General features: G+C 53.4%; 5 protein-coding genes across 5 annotated transcripts, besides 10 other annotated features; all 5 read right to left on the bottom strand.

The window, feature by feature from the left end:
• Positions 1-3: 3 nt before the first annotated feature.
• Positions 4-75: a microsatellite.
• A 241-nt stretch (positions 76-316) lies between these two features.
• Positions 317-338: a microsatellite.
• Positions 339-429: 91 nt separating this feature from the next.
• On the bottom strand, positions 430-5,931 carry Tco025E_05482 (uncharacterized protein; the record flags this gene model as incomplete). Its single annotated transcript, XM_029372376.1, has 1 exon — positions 430-5,931. One exon carries the CDS (start codon positions 5,929-5,931, stop codon positions 430-432), a length of 5,502 nt encoding a protein of 1,833 aa, XP_029227527.1.
• A 398-nt stretch (positions 5,932-6,329) lies between these two features.
• Positions 6,330-6,364: a microsatellite.
• Positions 6,365-6,393: 29 nt separating this feature from the next.
• Tco025E_05481 (putative calcium-binding protein) lies at positions 6,394-7,515 on the bottom strand (the record flags this gene model as incomplete). Its single annotated transcript, XM_029372375.1, has 1 exon — positions 6,394-7,515. The coding sequence occupies one exon, from the start codon at positions 7,513-7,515 to the stop codon at positions 6,394-6,396; it is 1,122 nt and encodes a 373-aa protein (XP_029227526.1).
• A 135-nt stretch (positions 7,516-7,650) lies between these two features.
• Positions 7,651-7,687: a microsatellite.
• Positions 7,688-7,908: 221 nt separating this feature from the next.
• Positions 7,909-7,927: a microsatellite.
• Positions 7,928-8,544: 617 nt separating this feature from the next.
• Positions 8,545-8,567: a microsatellite.
• A 200-nt stretch (positions 8,568-8,767) lies between these two features.
• On the bottom strand, positions 8,768-10,768 carry Tco025E_05480 (zinc finger, c2h2 type domain containing protein; the record flags this gene model as incomplete). Its single annotated transcript, XM_029372374.1, has 1 exon — positions 8,768-10,768. One exon carries the CDS (start codon positions 10,766-10,768, stop codon positions 8,768-8,770), a length of 2,001 nt encoding a protein of 666 aa, XP_029227525.1.
• A 158-nt stretch (positions 10,769-10,926) lies between these two features.
• Positions 10,927-10,949: a microsatellite.
• A 911-nt stretch (positions 10,950-11,860) lies between these two features.
• Positions 11,861-13,936, bottom strand: Tco025E_05479 (uncharacterized protein; the record flags this gene model as incomplete). The annotated part of the gene is made up of 1 exon (XM_029372373.1): positions 11,861-13,936. The coding sequence occupies one exon, from the start codon at positions 13,934-13,936 to the stop codon at positions 11,861-11,863; it is 2,076 nt and encodes a 691-aa protein (XP_029227524.1).
• A 273-nt stretch (positions 13,937-14,209) lies between these two features.
• Positions 14,210-14,258: a microsatellite.
• Positions 14,259-15,424: 1,166 nt separating this feature from the next.
• Positions 15,425-15,448: a microsatellite.
• A 253-nt stretch (positions 15,449-15,701) lies between these two features.
• Positions 15,702-17,969, bottom strand: Tco025E_05478 (putative ubiquitin hydrolase; the record flags this gene model as incomplete). The annotated part of the gene is made up of 1 exon (XM_029372372.1): positions 15,702-17,969. One exon carries the CDS (start codon positions 17,967-17,969, stop codon positions 15,702-15,704), a length of 2,268 nt encoding a protein of 755 aa, XP_029227523.1.
• An 800-nt stretch (positions 17,970-18,769) lies between these two features.
• Positions 18,770-18,791: a microsatellite.
• Between the last annotated feature and the right edge of the window lie 23 nt (positions 18,792-18,814).

Genomic DNA, 18,814 nt, shown 5'->3' with positions numbered 1-18,814 from the left:
CGAAACAACAACAACAACACGGAATGAAAGCAACAAAAGCAAAACGACCATTAGAAGAATAATAAACAAAAAAAAGAGGGGCGGCTCTCACCTTGTCCTCACCACACACACACACATCCATGCACAGGGAGACACCCTGCACCCAGCAAACGCGAAGGCGCCCCAAAAAGCAGCTGCATCAAACACTTTTTTGAGGATAGGCAACGAGGACGCGCCTCCAGTGGGGCTCCGCCCTGCTGTTCTTTTGCGTGGTTCTTTCCTGCGTGCGTGGCCCCGGGGGTGCGAGAACACTTCCCAGAGACCACGTTCGCGTTGGACACACACACACACACACAACAGCTGCGTTGCCCTGTAAGAGGACAAAAAAAAAAGAGAGAGAAATGACGGGGGGTGAAAAACAAGGGAGGATAAAAAGGAACAAAGCGACTATCACTGCGTGTCACCAAATGCGGTATGAATGGAGGTATACGTGTGGCTTCTCACCATGCGCTGCGTTTTCGCATTGGCGCTTGTCCAGAACTGCATCCGCCCCAGATAAATCTTGCGTCGGGAGGAAACTTCAGGCTTGGGGGTTGTCTCCATCGCCTCGCCGCTGCGACGCCTCCTGTTCCTCCTCACGTTCGCTTTACCCACGGCATGAAGAGCGAGCCGCCACTCAACCACCTCGGCAAGCACCGAGACGACACCATAGGCAGTCGACGGCAGACTGTACGCGTATGAAGCAATGTCAAGGAAACTTCCCTCAGATGACAAGGACGCAGCCGGTGAGAATGAAAGGAGGGGAGGCCACGGCAGCTGGAATACGCCCATGTTGCCGCGGTAGCCCGAGGCTGTGACGCCAATGAGGCGCAGTGCCGTCGCGATGCCTTCGTGCATCGCCGTCATCAACGCGGGATGGTGCAGTTCCAGAGTGAAGCCGCAGATGGTCACAGGAACACCAAAGTCAAACTCCACCAAAAGCTGTTCACAGCCGTTGTGTGAAAAAACGTTGCGCTGCGGGACAAGACGTGTCATGGGAAGCATGCGGGGAAGCGAGGCAATACCCAACACACCACTCGTGCCGCACATCATATTCGACGAAGACGCGCCGTAACGAGAATAATCCGGTCTACACATGTAGTACGACGCGTTTACGTGTGGCGGATCGGAAGTGAATCGACCCCAGAGGGAAAAATGTTCCACTTGCAGAAGCAAAAGATCACTGACGGATCCAATAAAAAAGAGGGCGGCAAGCTGAGCCATTGTACTGCTTGCAGATGAAGTCGCAACGGCAGTACTCGTTGACGTCATATTCGTGGGCGGTGTTGCTGTTGGAATTGCCAACTCCGCCCTTACGTCCCGAGGTGGGGTAAATGCCTCGCGCTGCAGCAACACCTCCCTCAGAGGGTTTTCACCAGCCTCGTCGAGAGACACCGCGGGGTTGCCGATATGCGCTATAAGCAGGGACTCAAGGGCATGCAAGGAATTCCCCAAGTGCAGCTGAACCTCAATGCTTCCACGGAGTTTCCCCAACAACATGCATCGTAGTACTCCATGCGACACCACAGCTACATGAGGAAGGAGAAGAATCACGTGCCGGCTGACGCGTGTAATGGACGCTGACCATTCCTCGTCGGTGACGCAGCGCCATCCGACAGAAACAGTCTGGTCAATTCCCATGATACCGAGCACCTCTTCGAAGAGCGGTCTATTGGCATCGTCCATCCCAGGCGCATTCACCACACGTGTCAGTGGGTACATTGTCAGCTGATAGGGCTGTTTAACAGACGCCTGTAAGCAGCCTGCATACAAGTACCTGCTATGCGTAGGAGTGGGGCACAGGGCAAGGATAGACGCCAGCTGGGGTGTTGTGCAGCGTGCGTAGAAATCGATTGCTTCGTCCATTTCCACGTCACTCTCCACTTCACCAAGACGCTCGCTCCAGGTAAAAGCCTTCAGAATATCCTCAAGCCGCATAACTTTCTCAAAACACGCCAGGCACACCCATGCACTGCGATCATAAATACCAAGCTCAGGCAAACGCACAGGATTCGTTGCAAGACATTTTTCACACACATGGCGTCGACAGCGGTCGCACTCCTTGGCGCCTGAAAACCACGAAAACTGACGAGGACAAAGAAAGCATCGTTTTTTCTCCTTGTGTTTCACACTAGCTGTTTTCTTTTCTTCGACGCTGCCACAAGCACCAGCGCGAGAGTCCCCGTTCGGGGCCCTCTGTCGGCGCTTGATAAATTCCACGTCCCCTGCCTCCTCTGGAAGTTGGGAGCGGTGGAATGCGGAGTGCGGGAAGACCTGGTATGCTGGATTCATGACCCAGCGCGGGACGCCCATGCGATACAGACTCAGATCCCGGTAGCAGCGGCGCACGTGGCACTGAAGCCGCTTCGCCTCCATCGCCACAGTCACGTCGAAGCGCAATTCAAAAAGATCTGCAGGAATAACGCCGATAACCTTCTGCAGGTACATCTCCTGCCGCCCCCGCGCCGCCACGCACGTGGCAAGCTGCTGTTGACCGTGTGCGCGCGGTGCTCTTGCAAGCTCATCCTCCTTCGCCCGATCCGCGTCAGGACGGCTGTTTGCTCTCTCAGCTTCGCAAGGATCACCCAGAGCAGCTTTAGCTGCAGCCGTCACGAGAGAGTGAGGCGGCGTCGCTCTGGTAAACGCAACTGGCAGGTTGTTTTCAAACCCCCATGTAGAGGAGGACCGTACCGCGCAAAGCACGCGGCGCAACGTTGTGTGGCGGCCGACGACGGCGTCCAGCTCTTCGCACGGAATGAAATCCAGAGGCTCACCAAAGACCAAAATGGGTGGCAGCGCCATCGGATGGCAGCCTGAACCGCGAAGCGAGAGACGCAGGTAACGCGCGACAACCGGTATAGCTTGATTGAAGCTGCGCCCAGACACACCAACGCCAGCGTCTACCTCTTCCAGAGTGGAGAAGGGAACCTTGTCGTGGGAAGGGCGGCACAACTCAAAGAAAATTAACTGCGGGGACGTTTGCCGGCCCTTCCATGATCGACTGTTAACAGAAAGTGGGAGCGAAGCATCTTCCAAGACAACCCTCTCATGTGCCTGACCCAGGTAGCAGGAGGTCGAAAGGGAAAGAGAGAGCACCGCAGCATACGGTGCCATCTGAACTGCGTTTGCCACCAGCAAGGCCAGATGCGTGACGTATGAAAGGGAAGGTAAAGCAATAGTAAACTCCACCACTTCAAAGCAGGACGGCATACGAAGGGGTTGAGAGAAAGGGTGCAGAAGTCCGTGCAACATACTTCGCGTCGGTGTGGGTCCCTCATCCGAGGACGACACAGTAGACAGCATCTCCTCGCATGAGGTGGGAGGATACAAATGACGCATGGGGGTAAATGGGAACAGCCTCTCCCGGGGTCCAGTAGAGGCAGTCTCTGCCCCATCCGACGACACCGCGGAGTCCTGCACCTTCGAAGGCAAAACCAGCATTTGAACGTTGATGATAGAGGAAAGCCGCGATGGATGTGAGAGAAGCACGATCCGGTGTCGCACAAGTTCGCTGGGATAAAACTCGCCCTCCGAAAGAAATAACTTCTTTAGAAACGCGTGCATTGTCCTGCTTGCGATTCCTGTGCACTGACGATCCTTGGGCTCCTCTTTGCCACCGGGCACAGAAACGTGGTCCGTGACGCAATGAGACAGCTGCTCAATGTACTGCGCTGTCGCCCACACGACTGGGCTGAACGCAACTGGGGCTCCTACACAAATTTCGAGAAGACAACGCTTTGCCCGATTCACCGCCTGTTGATTTACTAAAACCGTGCGAAGGCCAGGCGTAGCAGCCGCGGAGTTGCCCAACACACGGATTACATCCTCCACCCAATCCTCAGACTGAAGCAAAAATTGAACCGCATCCCTCCCCGCAGCAACTTCGCCACACAACCAGCTCAGCATCCAAGCAAGCGAGAGAATAATGGATGCAATAGTGCTTACTTGGGTCCCGTCACTCACGCACACGCGCGGCACCTCATGATCTGACGTCTTCTCTTGAGTAACGTCAGGAAACTCCCTTCCCCAAAAGGCTTGCAAGAATTTTTCCTCATTCACTGATACCGTGCCCGCTGGCGTAGCCGCAACGCAGGAAGAGGAGGGGGGCGTAGGGGGCCATAACGCTCCGAGAGCAACCGTAGGACGGAGTCCATGCGCTTTGACATGTCCAGCAAGTGATTGAAGAATGGATTGTAGTCTCGCGTTCACAGGAGTCGAATTTACCGCACCAGCGCCTACCTCACCTCGGTGCCCCAACACGGCAGCCCCAAAGTGCGATACAAACGATTTACCTTGCCTCCCTGGCGAGGCCAAAGGGCTCATGCGTCGTTTCTTCATGGGCGATTTTACCCCTGTTGTGGGGGAATTGCATCTTTGGGAGCCACTCAAGTCCTGATCCGCGTCTCGTGCTAAGGTGACCCCCTGCAACATCACACTCCCCGCGTGCGCCAAATAAATTTTCGTCCCCGGTCCGTATCGCTCCAGATATGCAGAGAAAAGGCCTCTCACTTGATCCTCGCGTGGAGGCAGCGGATCCACAAATAGCTCTGTGTAGGCCTTGAACCGCTCCTTCTGCTCCAGAATGTTCTTGTGACCGGCAAAATCTGTGCCCCGACGCCAGGTAAATGAACGAGTAGACTCCGTTCCCTTTCCATCGCACTGACGCCTCAACGGCTCACGTAGGGTAATCAGTTGAAACTCCGTCTCAAGCGTTGATACATAGTGGTCTAACTGCACCTTCGCAGACGATATCGTATATTCGTAGCAGCACCCCGGAAATGCCAGACGACTCAGACGAACAACGAGAAGGGCAAGAGAAGGGGCAGCATCTGAATACGGCAAAGGGACGGTGGTGCATGAACCAAGCGCCAAACGACAACACCACTCCCCCAGACCAAACACGTCACAGAAGCGAATAAGCTCCTCGTTCCAGAGACAATCACAGTGGCCTAGAGCATCACGGCCCATTTGCGTGGGAAGTGGTGGAAAAAGTTCAGTTATGCACAGAGGGGCTGAAACAGGGTTGTCATTCCGACCAACACTGGCAGCCCGTGAAGGATTGCTGCCACTACCCGCCTTATAGGAGGCCACCGAACGCATCACGGCATTCCTAAAGACGCAACAATGTGTCACATCCACAACTGGTGAAAAGTAGAGGTAGGGCGGCATCATAGCGCCACCCAACACGCTAGACGAGACGCCACAGGATGTTGAACTACGACTACCGAGCTTCCAAGGATGCACTCCGTTGCTTGTGAGAGGCTGCTGCAGAGCCGGTACCGAAACTCGCAGCGGAATATTGAACCATTGTGCCTTGTCAACAGAGAAAAGTGGTGGAATGCAGTTGCTCAGCGGCAAGGCAAATGATGGGTTAAACTCGTCAGCTACGCAATGAGAATTGCAAGTCGCACCACTGCTCCTCATCAGTAGCGTAGTCGACTCAATAAAGAGCAAATTTATGGTTTCCTCAGTAAGACACCCACCGGCGAAGGCAGCAAACTCACACACAGTGTGCACCTCGCATGCGGAAGCAGTGGAAGAGCACAACGTCGAGATTGCCTGCATGGCGTCCGACATTGAGGCAAACAGATCCTTCTGTGGAACACCCGTGTGCAGAAGCTGACCAGAGACGGTATCCACAGTAATAACAACGACTCCAACCTCATCCCTAGCATCCTGCGAGGAACCGTTCGTAAAGGTGCAATTGTTCACTTCCTCCTCGGGCACATTACCCTCCGCTAGATTCAGCTTCCTGCCTACTGGCGGAGTGGCCTCCCCCTGATACACGCCAGCATCGCACCTTGTTGGGGACTCTATGACGATAAAGTAGCACGCGTCAGAATAGCTGTTGTGGTTGGAAAAAGAGGGGGCGGCAGCGCTAGCGGAGCTCACCACCACCAGTCGGCCTGACATGTACGCTAAGCGACAGTGCAATACCTCCAGCCCCAGTAGGAAGCAGCTGCTAGAGATGCATGTGCGTGTGGATCAGAGTAATAAGTGAAGTCGGAAAGAAGCACCGAGGCGACTGGCCAAAAAGTGGCAGATAAGACATATATTATTGCACGAGAGGCAATGCTGCACGCGAGCAACAAACAGCACAGAACGCAAAAAGGCCAAGCAACGGAAATGCGCCTACACCCACAAAACACAATAACAACAAAAAGAGAGCGAGTACATTGCATATGCGTTCAGGCCCCGTCAGCTGTCGGAAGCAGACACACAAAACAACACTCTCAACTACATTTTGAGTGAGTTTTTTTTTCTTTTGTGCTTCCTTCTTGGCGTTGTGTTTCGGCTTGCTTCGTCTTCTATGTTGTTGTTGTTGTTGTTGTTGCATTTTGTTCTTTCCTGCATTTCTTTTACATCGTAGAGGCGTCACCTCCCCCGCCGCGTCCCCCCCAGGACTCCTCCCCAGTCACGCATCACCTTCCACTGGTTTCGCAGAATATCAAAGAAGACGTCGTCGTCCGCGATGACGGCGCTCACGCCGTTGTAGTAGTCGATAAACTCAGTATATGGCACCAATCCGTACTGCTTGTTCTCGTCCCAGACTGTGAGAAAGCCCTTAAGGAGCTTGTCCGCGGAGAAGAGTCCCTCCACCGCCACCACAGGGTGCTCCTGTGCATTGTAGCGGGCCTGGATGTCCAAAATGTTGAGGTAGCCGTTTCCATCAAAGTCCAACTTGCGGAATATTTCCCATACGGCATCCTTTCGCTTCTGGCTCATCGGGCCACGCACGTAATCCATGAAAAAATCGTAGTCAATGCAGCCGTCTTCGTTCTGTGGAAAAGCCTCATGAATGCATTTGGCAATGGCGTCAATTCTAAATGTAGTCTGCTGCGTGTCATGGAAGGAAAGCGTGGTGGCGAAGGCACGCGAGTCGCGAACAAACTTTGCAATACTTTCCAACGACATCCACCGCTTACCATCCTCACTGGCGTGGCGAAAGTGGCGTCCCATGGCCTTAATACCAATCTCAGGAATACCATTGCCAGCATATACAACGTACGCATCTCTAATCTCACGCAGGAGATCTACAGCCTCGCCAGGCACGCGGTGCGTTTGATTCAGCGTCGTCGTGACGTCGTTGCCAATTGCCGCGAGTGTTGTGCCCGTACGTGTGCGCAAGCGGCTATCATCGCAGTGTACTACCTTGTACCGTTTCGGTCCGTCATCACGTTGATTTTGCGGGGCCCCCAGGGTGAATATGGAGCCCTCCTGGAAGTCGTCCGTGAGAAAGTTTTCCCCATCGTCCTTCAGGTACACGTCAAAGGGGTAGGCGGGGAAGTGGCGCTGCACCTTGTAGCCCAACGGACCGGGCAGCTCCCGCAGCTCTTCCACGTAGAACCCACACCAGCGCGGGAAGTAGCACCCAAAGAAGTATCGCTGCACATCGCGCTCGTGTTGAGAGAGCTGCACGCAGTGAAAAAGGAGGAAGTCACCGCGTTCGAGGCGATTCAGCTCACTGTAGAGCGTCGTATCCATTCGAACAGACATCTCCGAGGGCGAGGCACAACGCGAGTGAATGAAAGTTTGGATGAGGCAAATGGGATGTCACAGCAACACTCCAACGGGCCCCGCTTCCTCTCTTCCTTCGAGTTTTTTTCCTCCCGTTTTCCCCCCCTCAGTTTTGTGTGTGTGTGTGTGTGTGCGTGCGTGCGTGCGTGCGCCACGTACAACATGTACGTCGACAACTCAGGTGAAAGAGGAGGAGAGAAAAGGAGAACATGCGCCGACAGCCAAAGTGGTTTGCCACACCGCGAAGTCATGTGCCGCACAGCCAGTCGCCCCTGGGAGAGGCCTTTCAGAGGCAGAGAAAAACGAGCGGGCGTATGCCAGAAGAACAAATGTCCCGCTGTTAGTAGCGTGAAGTAAAAAAAAAACGCGAAGACACACATACACACACACAGGAAGGGAGATAGCGAGAAAGCTGCAAACAACAACAACAAAAGAGGGCGGGGAACGTAAACGACATTTCCTCATCGCCCGAGTACCCGCACAGCTTCAAATGCACATCCAATCTCGGCCTTCCCGCCCCTAACCCCATTTTTTTTTTCAGGTGGGGCATTCCTCCTACATGGGGTTGGGCACAGAAACCCCGACGTGCGCGCATAAAAAAAAAATTATTGTTTGCTTTCATTCCGTCTTCACTCGCAGTACTTGTGTGTGTAGAAGAAGTGGAAATTAAGGGACAGAAGAACCTGCGCACGGTTGTGAGCGGTTGTAAGTGAAAACAGTAGAAGTGTTTGTCGAAAAGACCCTTTTTTTTTGCTTGTTTTTTTTTGGTTTAGTTTTCTTTAATTATGGAGTGCGTTCGTGACGGTGGCTCGGAGGAAGAGGCCGTCTTCATTTGAGACACGCGCGTTGGGGTAATTTGTGTTTGTGGCGCACGCCTGTCCACGCCGTTTGGTTGCAGCGGTCAACGGGTGAAGGACGCCCTGTCAAGCAGAAGCAACGGAAAGACGGAGTACGAAGGAGGCAAAGAAAGAGCAAAAAAAAAAGCTAGGTTAACACACACACGCATGCATATATATATATATATATATATACCCAAAGTAGCAGCAACAAAGGGCGCTCGTAATGCGTTGCTACTCTTGTCACCGTTACTGCTGCCAGCTGCCGCTGATACCTCTTGGAGGCCTCTGCTACACTTGCCTCTTCCTCAGCGTCGTCTCCTCTCGCCCTTGTCGTCTGTTGCATCCTTCCCCTCGTCCTCGCCGATCCCAGCCACCAGTCCTCCTAACTCAGCTTAGATCCTTTTGCAGTTCCACGCATTCGGCCGCTGAGACCGCTTCGCTTGTGACCGTCCCCATGCCAGACGTGGGTTTGTTGTGGGCAGCTCCGGAAAATCATCCGGGTCTTGGTAATATCCTGTTCCTGTGGGAAGCAACGAAGGCCGAAGCTGCTGTTGCTCATGTGTTGTGCCCCAATGTGCCGTCGCGGGAAGAGAGGCCTGCGCAGAAGAAGGGCGAGTACTGCCGTTATTGTTGTTGTTGCCCCGCGAGGGCTGTTGTGACCTCCTCTGCTGCTCCTGCGGTTGCGCCTCGGACTGCTGCTCGTGCGCCCGGCTAAGAAGAGCGGCCGAACCTCTCTCCAGCCAGACGTTGTGTCCGCCGGCGACGTTTCCCTTGCGCCGGTTTGACTTCTGCTCAATGCGTGCCAAGAGCTCATACTGCTTCTGCCACTTCTCAGCATCCCTTTTCTTCTTCGCGTCCTCCTCCTGCATCCGCTGGGCATGTAGCACCTCCGGTGCGTGTCGCATCTTCTCAATCTGCACAAGCGCATCGCGTCTTTCCGGGAGAGGGACGGTGGCAACAAGCAGAGGGAACACCTTCTGAAAGGCCCCCTCGGACGGGAAGAACTCGGTGCGCAGGCAGTTGTAGTATCGCATGGTCAACATCCTTCCACTCATGAACTCCGCCGTACACGCCCGAAAGTCTTGCATTTGATGCAACTCAGGCAGTTCTTCTCGCAGAGCGGCATCCAAGGCACACTGAAGTTCGTTGCGGTCCAGTGGCACTTTATTCTTCGAGTTGTACGTCTCAGCACTCTCTGACACGCCAAAGGCACCCGAAGCTAATGCGGAGTGTGGCTCCGCCGCCCTTTCACGGCCTCTACGCATGAGAGGGCTCAACACACCGCGAATCCGAAAATGCAGCGGCAATCCAGGCGCGTCGCCCCGGACCCAGCCCATACGAATTTTGTCACCTCCTTTTCTTTTCCCTTTGGGCCCACCCGCACTGACACCGCCGCCGCTATGTGCGCATTTTTGCATCAGCTTCACCGTATCCTGCCGATGCACGTGATCAAAGGTAATGCTTATGACATTTGCGTTGCCCCTCGTTGCGGGGGACGTTGTTGTGGGCGGGCTGCTGCTGGGGTTTGCGGAAGAGTTATCTGCCATGAACAGAGCCACCCGCGAACGCACCCCGTGCACGCGTTGCTTGTGAAGCGCCAGTTCCAAGTCCGAGGCGAACACCCTCATCATTGGATCGAGTGACGCACAGGCGGGATGATCGCACAACTGATGCGCTTGCTCAAAATGTTGAAGCAGTTTTTGACGATTTTCATAGTACCTGAAGAGGAACTCGCTACGGTTGCACACGTCACACGTAAAGTGATGGTGCTTCATGTGCTCAAGAAGGTGATCCTCGTCGTAGAAACGTGACTTGGCGCAAAATCTGCAAAACGGGTGCCCCAAAAACGCGGGGGCATCGTGTGGGCACACCCCATCCATGTGCAGCTGCAACGTCTCCCGCGAGTACACCTGTTGTTCGCACAGGAACACAGATCGATGTTGCAGACAGATACCGCAGTACTCCATCCTGTGCTCAATCCTAAGGTGCTCCCGCAGAGGATACAGCTCACAGAAGGGCTCCTGCACGCCCCTACGCCAGCACTTGGGCACAGGACACACACACTCGTACATTTTGCTCATCTCAGTCGCCAAGCTGTTACCCTGCACAAAGCACTGCAATTGCGTGTCGAACACAGACACATCCTCCATGGCCTGGACCGATGCCGTGCTGAACTTGTCCTCATCGTCGTTCTCGCCTGGCAGAGTGCGAGTCACAATAACTGTCTCACCCTTTTCACGGCAAACTGGACACGCACCATGATCAATGGAGTGAATGTGCAGCCCACAGACGTAGCACACGTAGTGTCCACAGTTGAAGACGGCTATCGCCTCACAAGCCGTCGCACAAACAAGGCATTCCACGGGCTCCAACTCCCCCGTACGGTTGGCCATCCGGACCTCTCCACGGTGCGACCCCAACCACCTCCTCTTTGAGCGTCACCTTACCGCCGTCTGTTCCCGTTTTACTTCCAACTTCGTATTTACCGCCTCCTCTCACTCTTCTTATGTTGTAGGCCTTCTTTTTTTTGTCCGTATGTGTATATACTGCGCCTGCTCCTCCTCCTCCTACTCCGGCGGCAGGTTCTGAGTTACGCCGCAGACGACTCGCGCCCCCGTTGCTGCGCTCCCTTCCCCCTTGCGTCCGCGTCCACCGCTTCCTTGTCCCCGTGTGGCTCTTGCCCGGACGGTTTTCTTCCTCCTTTCCTTTGCGGGTTCCTCTCGGAACACCCTCTTTGCGACCAGCGGCCGGCACGAGACGCAGAAAAGAAAAACAAACACACACGCAAAGCAAATGAAGACGCTGCGCAGGAGTGCGTTGCACCCAACTCGCACCTGACCACACCGCTGACACTCACAGAAAGGACAACAGAAATGAAAACTCCATCGACCGCACGCGCGCCACACACACACAGACACGCCTCGGCGCCGAATACGTCTCGAGAGCGGGGAAGCCACCCCTGTGACAAACGTTAGTCCCTTTTTTATTTTTCGATCCACCTCGTTTCCTCCGCATGTCACACCAAGGCAATGAAATAACGACATTACCCCCCCCCTCCGCAAGAGCACGCACTCCTTCTCCTTTCTCCTCTTTTCCTCCTCACACATCGCAAAGGTTCTCAATGCTCGTAAGACATCACGCACGTGAGAGCAGCCACAATAATGATCGCGTATATCTCGTACACGCGTGTAATGCATGTAAAAAAGATGTCTATACACACACCAGCGTCAACATACATACGTACATTGCAGGCAGGCCAGCTGGATATGGGGCAGCCAGAAAAATGTTGTATTGCAGAAACAAAAAATAATAATAGGTAACACAAGAATAAATTGAGAAAGGCAAGTTCAAAAAAAAAACATTAAAAAACTGTCTCCCACTCAGCGTAAAAAACAACAACAACATCATCGAATGAAGGGGTGAATCTAAGAATTGACATCTAAAAAGTGAGGGCACATTAATTCTAAAAGTAACGAAATGCATCATCAGTGCATACTCGCTATGGCTCCGCGAGGGTTTGCAGTGGGCGGGCCGCTAGGAAGACGAGGAGGAGGTATCGGTGGCGTTGGTGGTGCCGGCAGGTCGTTAATTGGGCCAAGTAAGGGCCGCTTGAGACGATTCGGAGAACCTTTCTCCACCTCAACGGTCTCCTCCACTTTGGCAGTGACTTCCACGGTCTCATCTGGCGTCTGCAACAACGACGACGCTTCCCCATCATCCGCAGTAGTGCGCTTGGCGTGGTGCTTCTTTTTTTTCCGCTTCACTGTCTTTTTGTTCGAATCCACTTCATCTTCAGCATGTCGCCTCAACTTCTGTGGGGTTCGTTGGCCATCCTCACCACCACTGCTGTTGTTGTGGGTACGGCTGCCCTCAGTATCGGCGCATGCTCCCCTCGTGCGGAGGCCACGCGTAAACACCGGCGCGTAGGCAAGCGACGTGTAAAGTGGCCCCATCTCTGTGTGTGCTATCAGGAAGGCGGTGGACAGGCTGTCAATCGGCACCTCGCGGTCCACCACAAGAAACGAAGGAAACGTCTCCCTTTCCTGGTCGTCGCACTCAAGCGTCAATGCCTGCTTTCCTGCGGCCCAGGACGGCTCCAGAATGGTGGTTACTTCGTACCTGGCATCGTCGTGGATAAACTGAACAGCATTCATGACGACATCCCGTCTTTGTGTGTCGCGGTGCCGCATCAGAATGGCATACTCTCGACTGCTGATACGTTGCTCGTTCTTGGCGCGCTGATCGGCGTCCATGGTGCCCATAAAGGCGCTTTGCACGGCCTGAATTTCCACCTGTGGCGCAGTGGAGGCGTCTCGCATGAAGCTGCCCTCCGACCCTATGCTTTGCCGACTGGGGCTACGCTTGTCCATACTTCGAATGGAGTTAAAGAAGTACATGCACTCTCCCGAGGGATGTTCTCGTCGAATAAGGAGCCGAATGTCATTAATGTGGCTGTTGCACAACACCGTGATGGTGAGTGCAGATGCGACGCTCTTCACTGGCAACTCCTTCGGGCAGTGACTTAGCAAATAATAGGACGTGTTACGCATTGAAAACTTCTGCCCAATAATCTGTCCGACCAGCGCTAGCCCTCGCTCTATCTTTTCTTCAAACGTCGTAGAATTGTCAATAATCCGCAGCATGGGGTGGCCAACGTAGACCTGCCGCAGCTTCTTGTCCGACTCCACGGCCTCCTCAATGCCTTCGTAGCGGGCGGGGTTGTCCAGGTTGTAGTACTCCCTGGCACCACAGGCAGCAGTCACAAGGTGAATGACCGCATCGTAGCGATCGCGCAGCATCTCCATCGACACATTCAGACGTTTTCCAATGCGTGCAAAAACATCTTTGGAGCAAAAGGCGCTTCCATCCATCGTTCCACGGTCAGAAATGACAATACTTGGCGCCCCACAAGCCATGGCCACGCTGTAGAACTGATCCTCAAGCGCCATCTGCACGCGGAGAAGTGCCAGCTGCTGCTCCTCAATGAGGTCTCCGCTCCACTCCATACCGCCCGTTACAAGCAATGTCGCCGCCTCTGGGACACAAAATACTTTGTACCCTGTGCGCTGCGGCATTTTCGCCTGCAGTTGCGTGAGAAACGTCGACTTCCCCGCACAAGGACCACCTGTGAGACATATTCTAAACACACGATGATTGTGTTTCAACTTCTTGTGCACGTGGCGCAGTGAGAGAGTTGCGTATTCCGAGAGACCAGGCACGGGTGAGGCGGAACGCCTCCACTCAAGGGCAGGGTTCACGCCATGCTTACCATCACTCCCGCTACAGACCTGAATGGAAGCATCGGCGCGGCCGTCACCACCGGCCACGTCATGGGAAACCGAAAAACGGGGCGGCGGTGAGTCAGTGCTGCTCACGGATCCTTCATCAGCCGACGGGCGACCTGAAGAGATGCCATTCTCGTGCGCTTCCTCCGCAATTTGTGTCGGGTGGGCAGGAAAGCGATTGGTACATTTGTCGGCGCAGGGCACGATTTCCATCGACTTGTGAAGCGGCCTCGCCTCGGAGGCGTTGGGAGGCAGGTGAGACACCCCGCAGCCCATTTTATCTCCTTTGATTGATTCTTTTTTCGCGCCCTTTTCCTTTTCCCTCTGTTTTTTTTTTTTATGTAGCGGCCGCGGGGTCGGCAATGATCTAGTGAAGGACCCCTTTTCTCTAAAAGGCCTGCAATAAGAAAGGCCGCGTATCTATGTCCTTTGCTCCGTTGAGGCCGCGGCTACTTCTCTATGTGATGCAGCCACGCACCCCAACCCCAACCCCAACCCCAGTTCACGCCACGGTGAAGCTGCGTGTGTCCCGAAGAAGGAAGAGAGGAGAACACACAAACAAACCAGCAAGAACAACAAAAACAGACAAACAAACAAAGGACGCATCCAACATCACTGCGAGCCAATAAATGTGGCCACAGTCCACCGACAAAAACATGCACGGCAGGAAGCCGTACAGTTAACACGGAGATGTCTTCCTTGCAAAATCCGCTCTTATTAAACCGTCTCACTGCATCTCCACACTCCCACCCTTTTCATTCCTTCGGTTATGCACGTAGGCCACACAGAGGCGTGCCGGTATGGACGAAGTAGAAAAAAAAAGGTGACGGGTAAAGAAGCGATGATGCTGCCTCCCTTCGTCTAGACGCCTATGGGATGAATGACACCAACATTATCACTGCGAAGAAGTATTTTTCCTACCGGCACCACCTCACCTGTCTTTATATGCACCTCTGCGGCATCACCAAGCACCACGTTCATGAACTCGTCGTAGCCGAGAAGGACGCCCTCAATCTTCATGTGCGTGTCGTGCACAAGCCACACACACACGCGTTGACCCTCCGTCATGTACCGGTGCACAATGCCGGTCGGCTTGACCATCTGCCTCGTTGTCGCGCTCATCGCCTTGCCTTCCCCACTCTTTTCTTAACGTGCTGCCTGGGTCCAGAAAAAGAAAAAAGCAAGTGAGTGTAAGGAATGTCCGGGAAGAAGAGCCGCGTGACCAGACGCAGAAAAAAGACACAACATAAACAAGAAGGCGGCAAATACGGCGCCCCACAGGCAGGCGAGGAAGAATAAAGAAGGCTGTATATAAAACAATGCAGAAGTGGATAAAACTAACCGGAGTAGTAAGCATGGTGGTGCCGCAACGAAGGAAGAAAGATGGCACTCTGTAGCTTCCAATTAGGAGACGCATATTTCTATGCGTAAAAAGAATCAACCATGCAGAGCGTTCAACCAGAAATGACTGAAATAACGCCCACATCTCCACGCACCGAGCCACAGGAGTAGCAGTGCGACTGTCAAACGCCTATGAAGCACACACCAATGTATACAATAAAAACAACTACAACCAAGGCACTTCCCCGCAGCAGGCCCATACGTATCCAAGTAGCAAGCAAACGGGCACAGAAAAGGTGTTTTTTTTTATATGTGTCTTAATGCTAAGAGCATAATGCCTATTTATTATTACGTTTTTTTTCCCCCCCCCTACTCTATCTCGGCTGGGTCAACGTATTGTCTTTCTTTTTCCATTATCCAGTCGTGTGTGCGTGTGTGTGTGTGTGTTTTTTTTCCTCAGTGTTGGGCCCCATTTGATTTTTAGCCCGCTTTTCCTCTCCGTCTTCTCACTTCCCCGCTCCATCTAATTACCCGCGGACGCCAACGCTCCCCGAAAGCATCCTCCTTTATTTCGTTTTATTTTCATTTTTTTCGGCGTTCACTGCCTTCGCCTTTCACAACTTATTCGGCCGTCCTTTCGTCCCCCCGTTGGCATTGTTGGCCTCGCGTACCCCCCATCTCGCATCCTGCACGCCCCTTGCTACTCGTAAAACAACATATACACATCGGATTGACAACGCAGAACGTATTCCTCGTCGACTCTTTCCACTTCCTCGTCATCGCAGCGGAACCAGGTGTTGTGCTGCTTGTCATGTCGCACGTATGCAACGTAGTGGCCACCGTGCAGGAAACCGCGGTGCGCCACAATGCCAACGAGCTCTCTCCTAAGCGACGGGAGCCACTCCTGCCGTTCCATCGCACCATTTGTTGCCCTCGCGAAGGGCGGTGACGGTTCACCCACACAGCCCATGCCGCGGGTCTTGTGCCCACTGCTATGGCACGCGCTGTCCCTTGCACCGGAGGCACACAATGGTGTCTGCCCCGCCTTTGACCCCAGCAGGGCATCTTCCGCGGGGCTCAGGACCTCTCCTTCTTCCGTGTCCGTCAACATCCGCACCGCCTCCTCAAGGTCGCCATTCGCGGATTTCAAGCAGGAAAGCAAAATATCACTTCGTTTGTGCGGGAAACGTGCCTGCAAATCAGAAAGGTCGTGCGCCCGTGCGTACTCATGTCGAACCTCGTCTGAAACAAAATTCTTCAAATCGAGAGACAAGGGAAATGCCACGTTGCGCGTAACCTTCTGGAAGTCGCTACCGTCCAATTGAAATCGCAGCAGGTGCAGGGCGAGTGTGCCGCCCAGACGACTGATGGAAGTCGATACATCAGCGTCGGAATATACGCAGTTCAGACTCCGCTTTTCCTCCGCCGCCGCCGCCTTCCTCTTGGATTTCGTCTTTCGGTGATTCTCGGCTTTGATGGCCGCGTTATGTCGCTCTTGTTCCTTTTCCGCCAACCGTTTAAAACACTCCTCACATGCGTATTGATTTTTTTCCTGCAGTTTTACCGTCTGAAAGAGTTTGCGAAGCCCCTCCTCTAGAGAGGACTCAACGGGAACAGAGAGGGCCATAAACACCTCCTCACGTGGAAAGCGGCTCTTACACTGCGAACAGGCAACCTCCGTGCGAATAACCCCCTCGAAGGGTAACCGTCGACCCCGTTGCTTCTCCTCCTCGGATTTGCCCTTGTCAAACTCATCCGCCACCCCATTGACCATGCACAAAAAGAGCTCCTGGGAATCTTGTTGATCATGATTCGCAAAAAGGGGTGAGATTGCGCGCAAACAATTCAGTACCTCCCGCGCATATGGATATAGTGCATGTGTCCTCACATCATTAGCGGTTTGTTTACTAAGGTGAAGAGCTATATCGTACAGACAACGAGTTAGTGGGCCTGGCATTGGTTTCAGATTCGGATCAAGCAGTAAACGCGTAAAAAAACTACACTTCAAAACACATTGTAACACCGAGTTAAAGTAGCAATTGTTAAAACGATTCTCCATACCGGCAACATGTGCTAAGACCAACTCATCCAACCTTACCTTTGATCCTCGGAATACAAAAGAGGATGCCCCAACTGAAGACGTAGGACTCTTGAATGTATCCATATTTTGTATAACATCACGGGTGAGGTAAAGATCCCTATCGCTGTGTTCATGCGACACGTGGTCCCCTAAGTGGGTGTTGCTCTGGAGTAATGCAGACCCTTCGACGGGAATTTCAATTGCAATTCCCTCGTACAAGAGGAAAAGGAGTCTTGCAATAACGCCACCTATCTGCTCGATATGCACGTGGAGTTTGTCACGTCCCGAAATATCCCGGGAGGAAACTGGTGCTGGCTTCTCGCTGCAAAACATACACCATAAATGATAAACCCAGCCTTGTGAATCACCGACTGGACGAAATGTAATCTCTCTCTCCTTTTCCAGCGTCAGGGCGCCAGACTCGCGTATTTGCTCAAGGCCATCTACCTCAAACTTTGGGAACACCGACCTGTTTTTCCCTGGCGCGGACGAAGTCTTCATCGCTTTTGCACAACGTGGAACAGCAAAAAAAAGGTAGTGACGTTTTCCACGGCGATTGCCGCTATCCGCAATGTCCCTGTTCTCTTCCTCCTCATGGGCCTTTGCATGTTGCGCGCAGAAACACCTGGTGCATGAGAGACACATGAAGAGTTCCTCCATGGCGCCCTCCCCCGCAGCATCCGCATCTTCCCTCGATTTGGAAAAGGAAAGCACGCGTAAAATTTTTTTGATTTGTTTCTTGCCAGACGACACGTTCCCCGGGCTTTCACACGAGGCGCAGTACAACGTTGGGGTTTTTTCTGATACGACGCCGTCTCTAAACCACTCATTTGCCAATTTTATCCGCAATCGCTGCGGATCCACTTTTTCATGGCAGGAGCAGGCCATTCTCTTTTCACGCCGGTGCTCGGGCGAAAGAGATGGCCACCAACTGGAATTTATGTAGCCAACCACCGACGTCTTGACGAGGTTGAGATGAAAACAACTTTAAACGCCTTGTGGCCTTTCAAGTCCCACACAAGAACTGCTTTACAGCCACGTTCTGTGTGAAAGCTCGCAAGACGTCTTTTTTTTTTAAACTCCCCGTTGAATTCTCAGAGAGCGCCCGCTTCCCTTTTTCTTTTGTTTCCACTCTTTTACTGTTCTCTATGCGCTGCTGTGGCTTCGTTTTCCTTTCTTTCCTCCCTCGCCTGCCTTCTCGCCGTTCTGTGGTTGACCTTCCTTTTCCCTTTTTCCTTATCACCAACCCTATCGCACCTTGCTTCCACCGACGTTTCTTCGTGCTTTCCGCAAACAATCGTGAGAAAGCAGTGAAGCAACGAGAAGAGTAAATGGGAAACAGGGAAAACATAAGGAAATAGAGAAAAAGTACTCGTTACGAGTACACACGTCTCAACAACCAAAAAAAAAAACGCGTACCGCACGTTAGCATCTTCTCCCTCCCGTGCCACTGTCTCGCACGGCCTTGATAATCCCCGCAGCAGCAGAGGCCAGCGAGAATCACGATTGCGCGTGCTGTGACGCCGCGGCGGCGGCAGGAGAATGCGCATGCGGGTGACACACAAGCAAGGGAAAAAAAGGAGGAGGCGGGACTCAGAGTTAAAGGGTTCTTTTCGATTACGGCGGATGTCACTCTCCGTGAGGAGTCAAGGAACACTCAGAAGGCATCGGTTTATCATCACGCGCAACTCTCTCTCTCTCTCTCTCTCTGCGTGCGTGTGGAGGAGGGAAGC

This window comes from Trypanosoma conorhini, assembly GCF_003719485.1.
Source record: "Trypanosoma conorhini strain 025E chromosome Unknown Tco_14.4_contig_00322, whole genome shotgun sequence".
Classification (NCBI taxonomy): domain Eukaryota; phylum Euglenozoa; class Kinetoplastea; order Trypanosomatida; family Trypanosomatidae; genus Trypanosoma; species Trypanosoma conorhini.
Note: the sequence above shows the minus strand (reverse complement) of the source record. Positions and strands in the feature narration are given on the sequence as shown.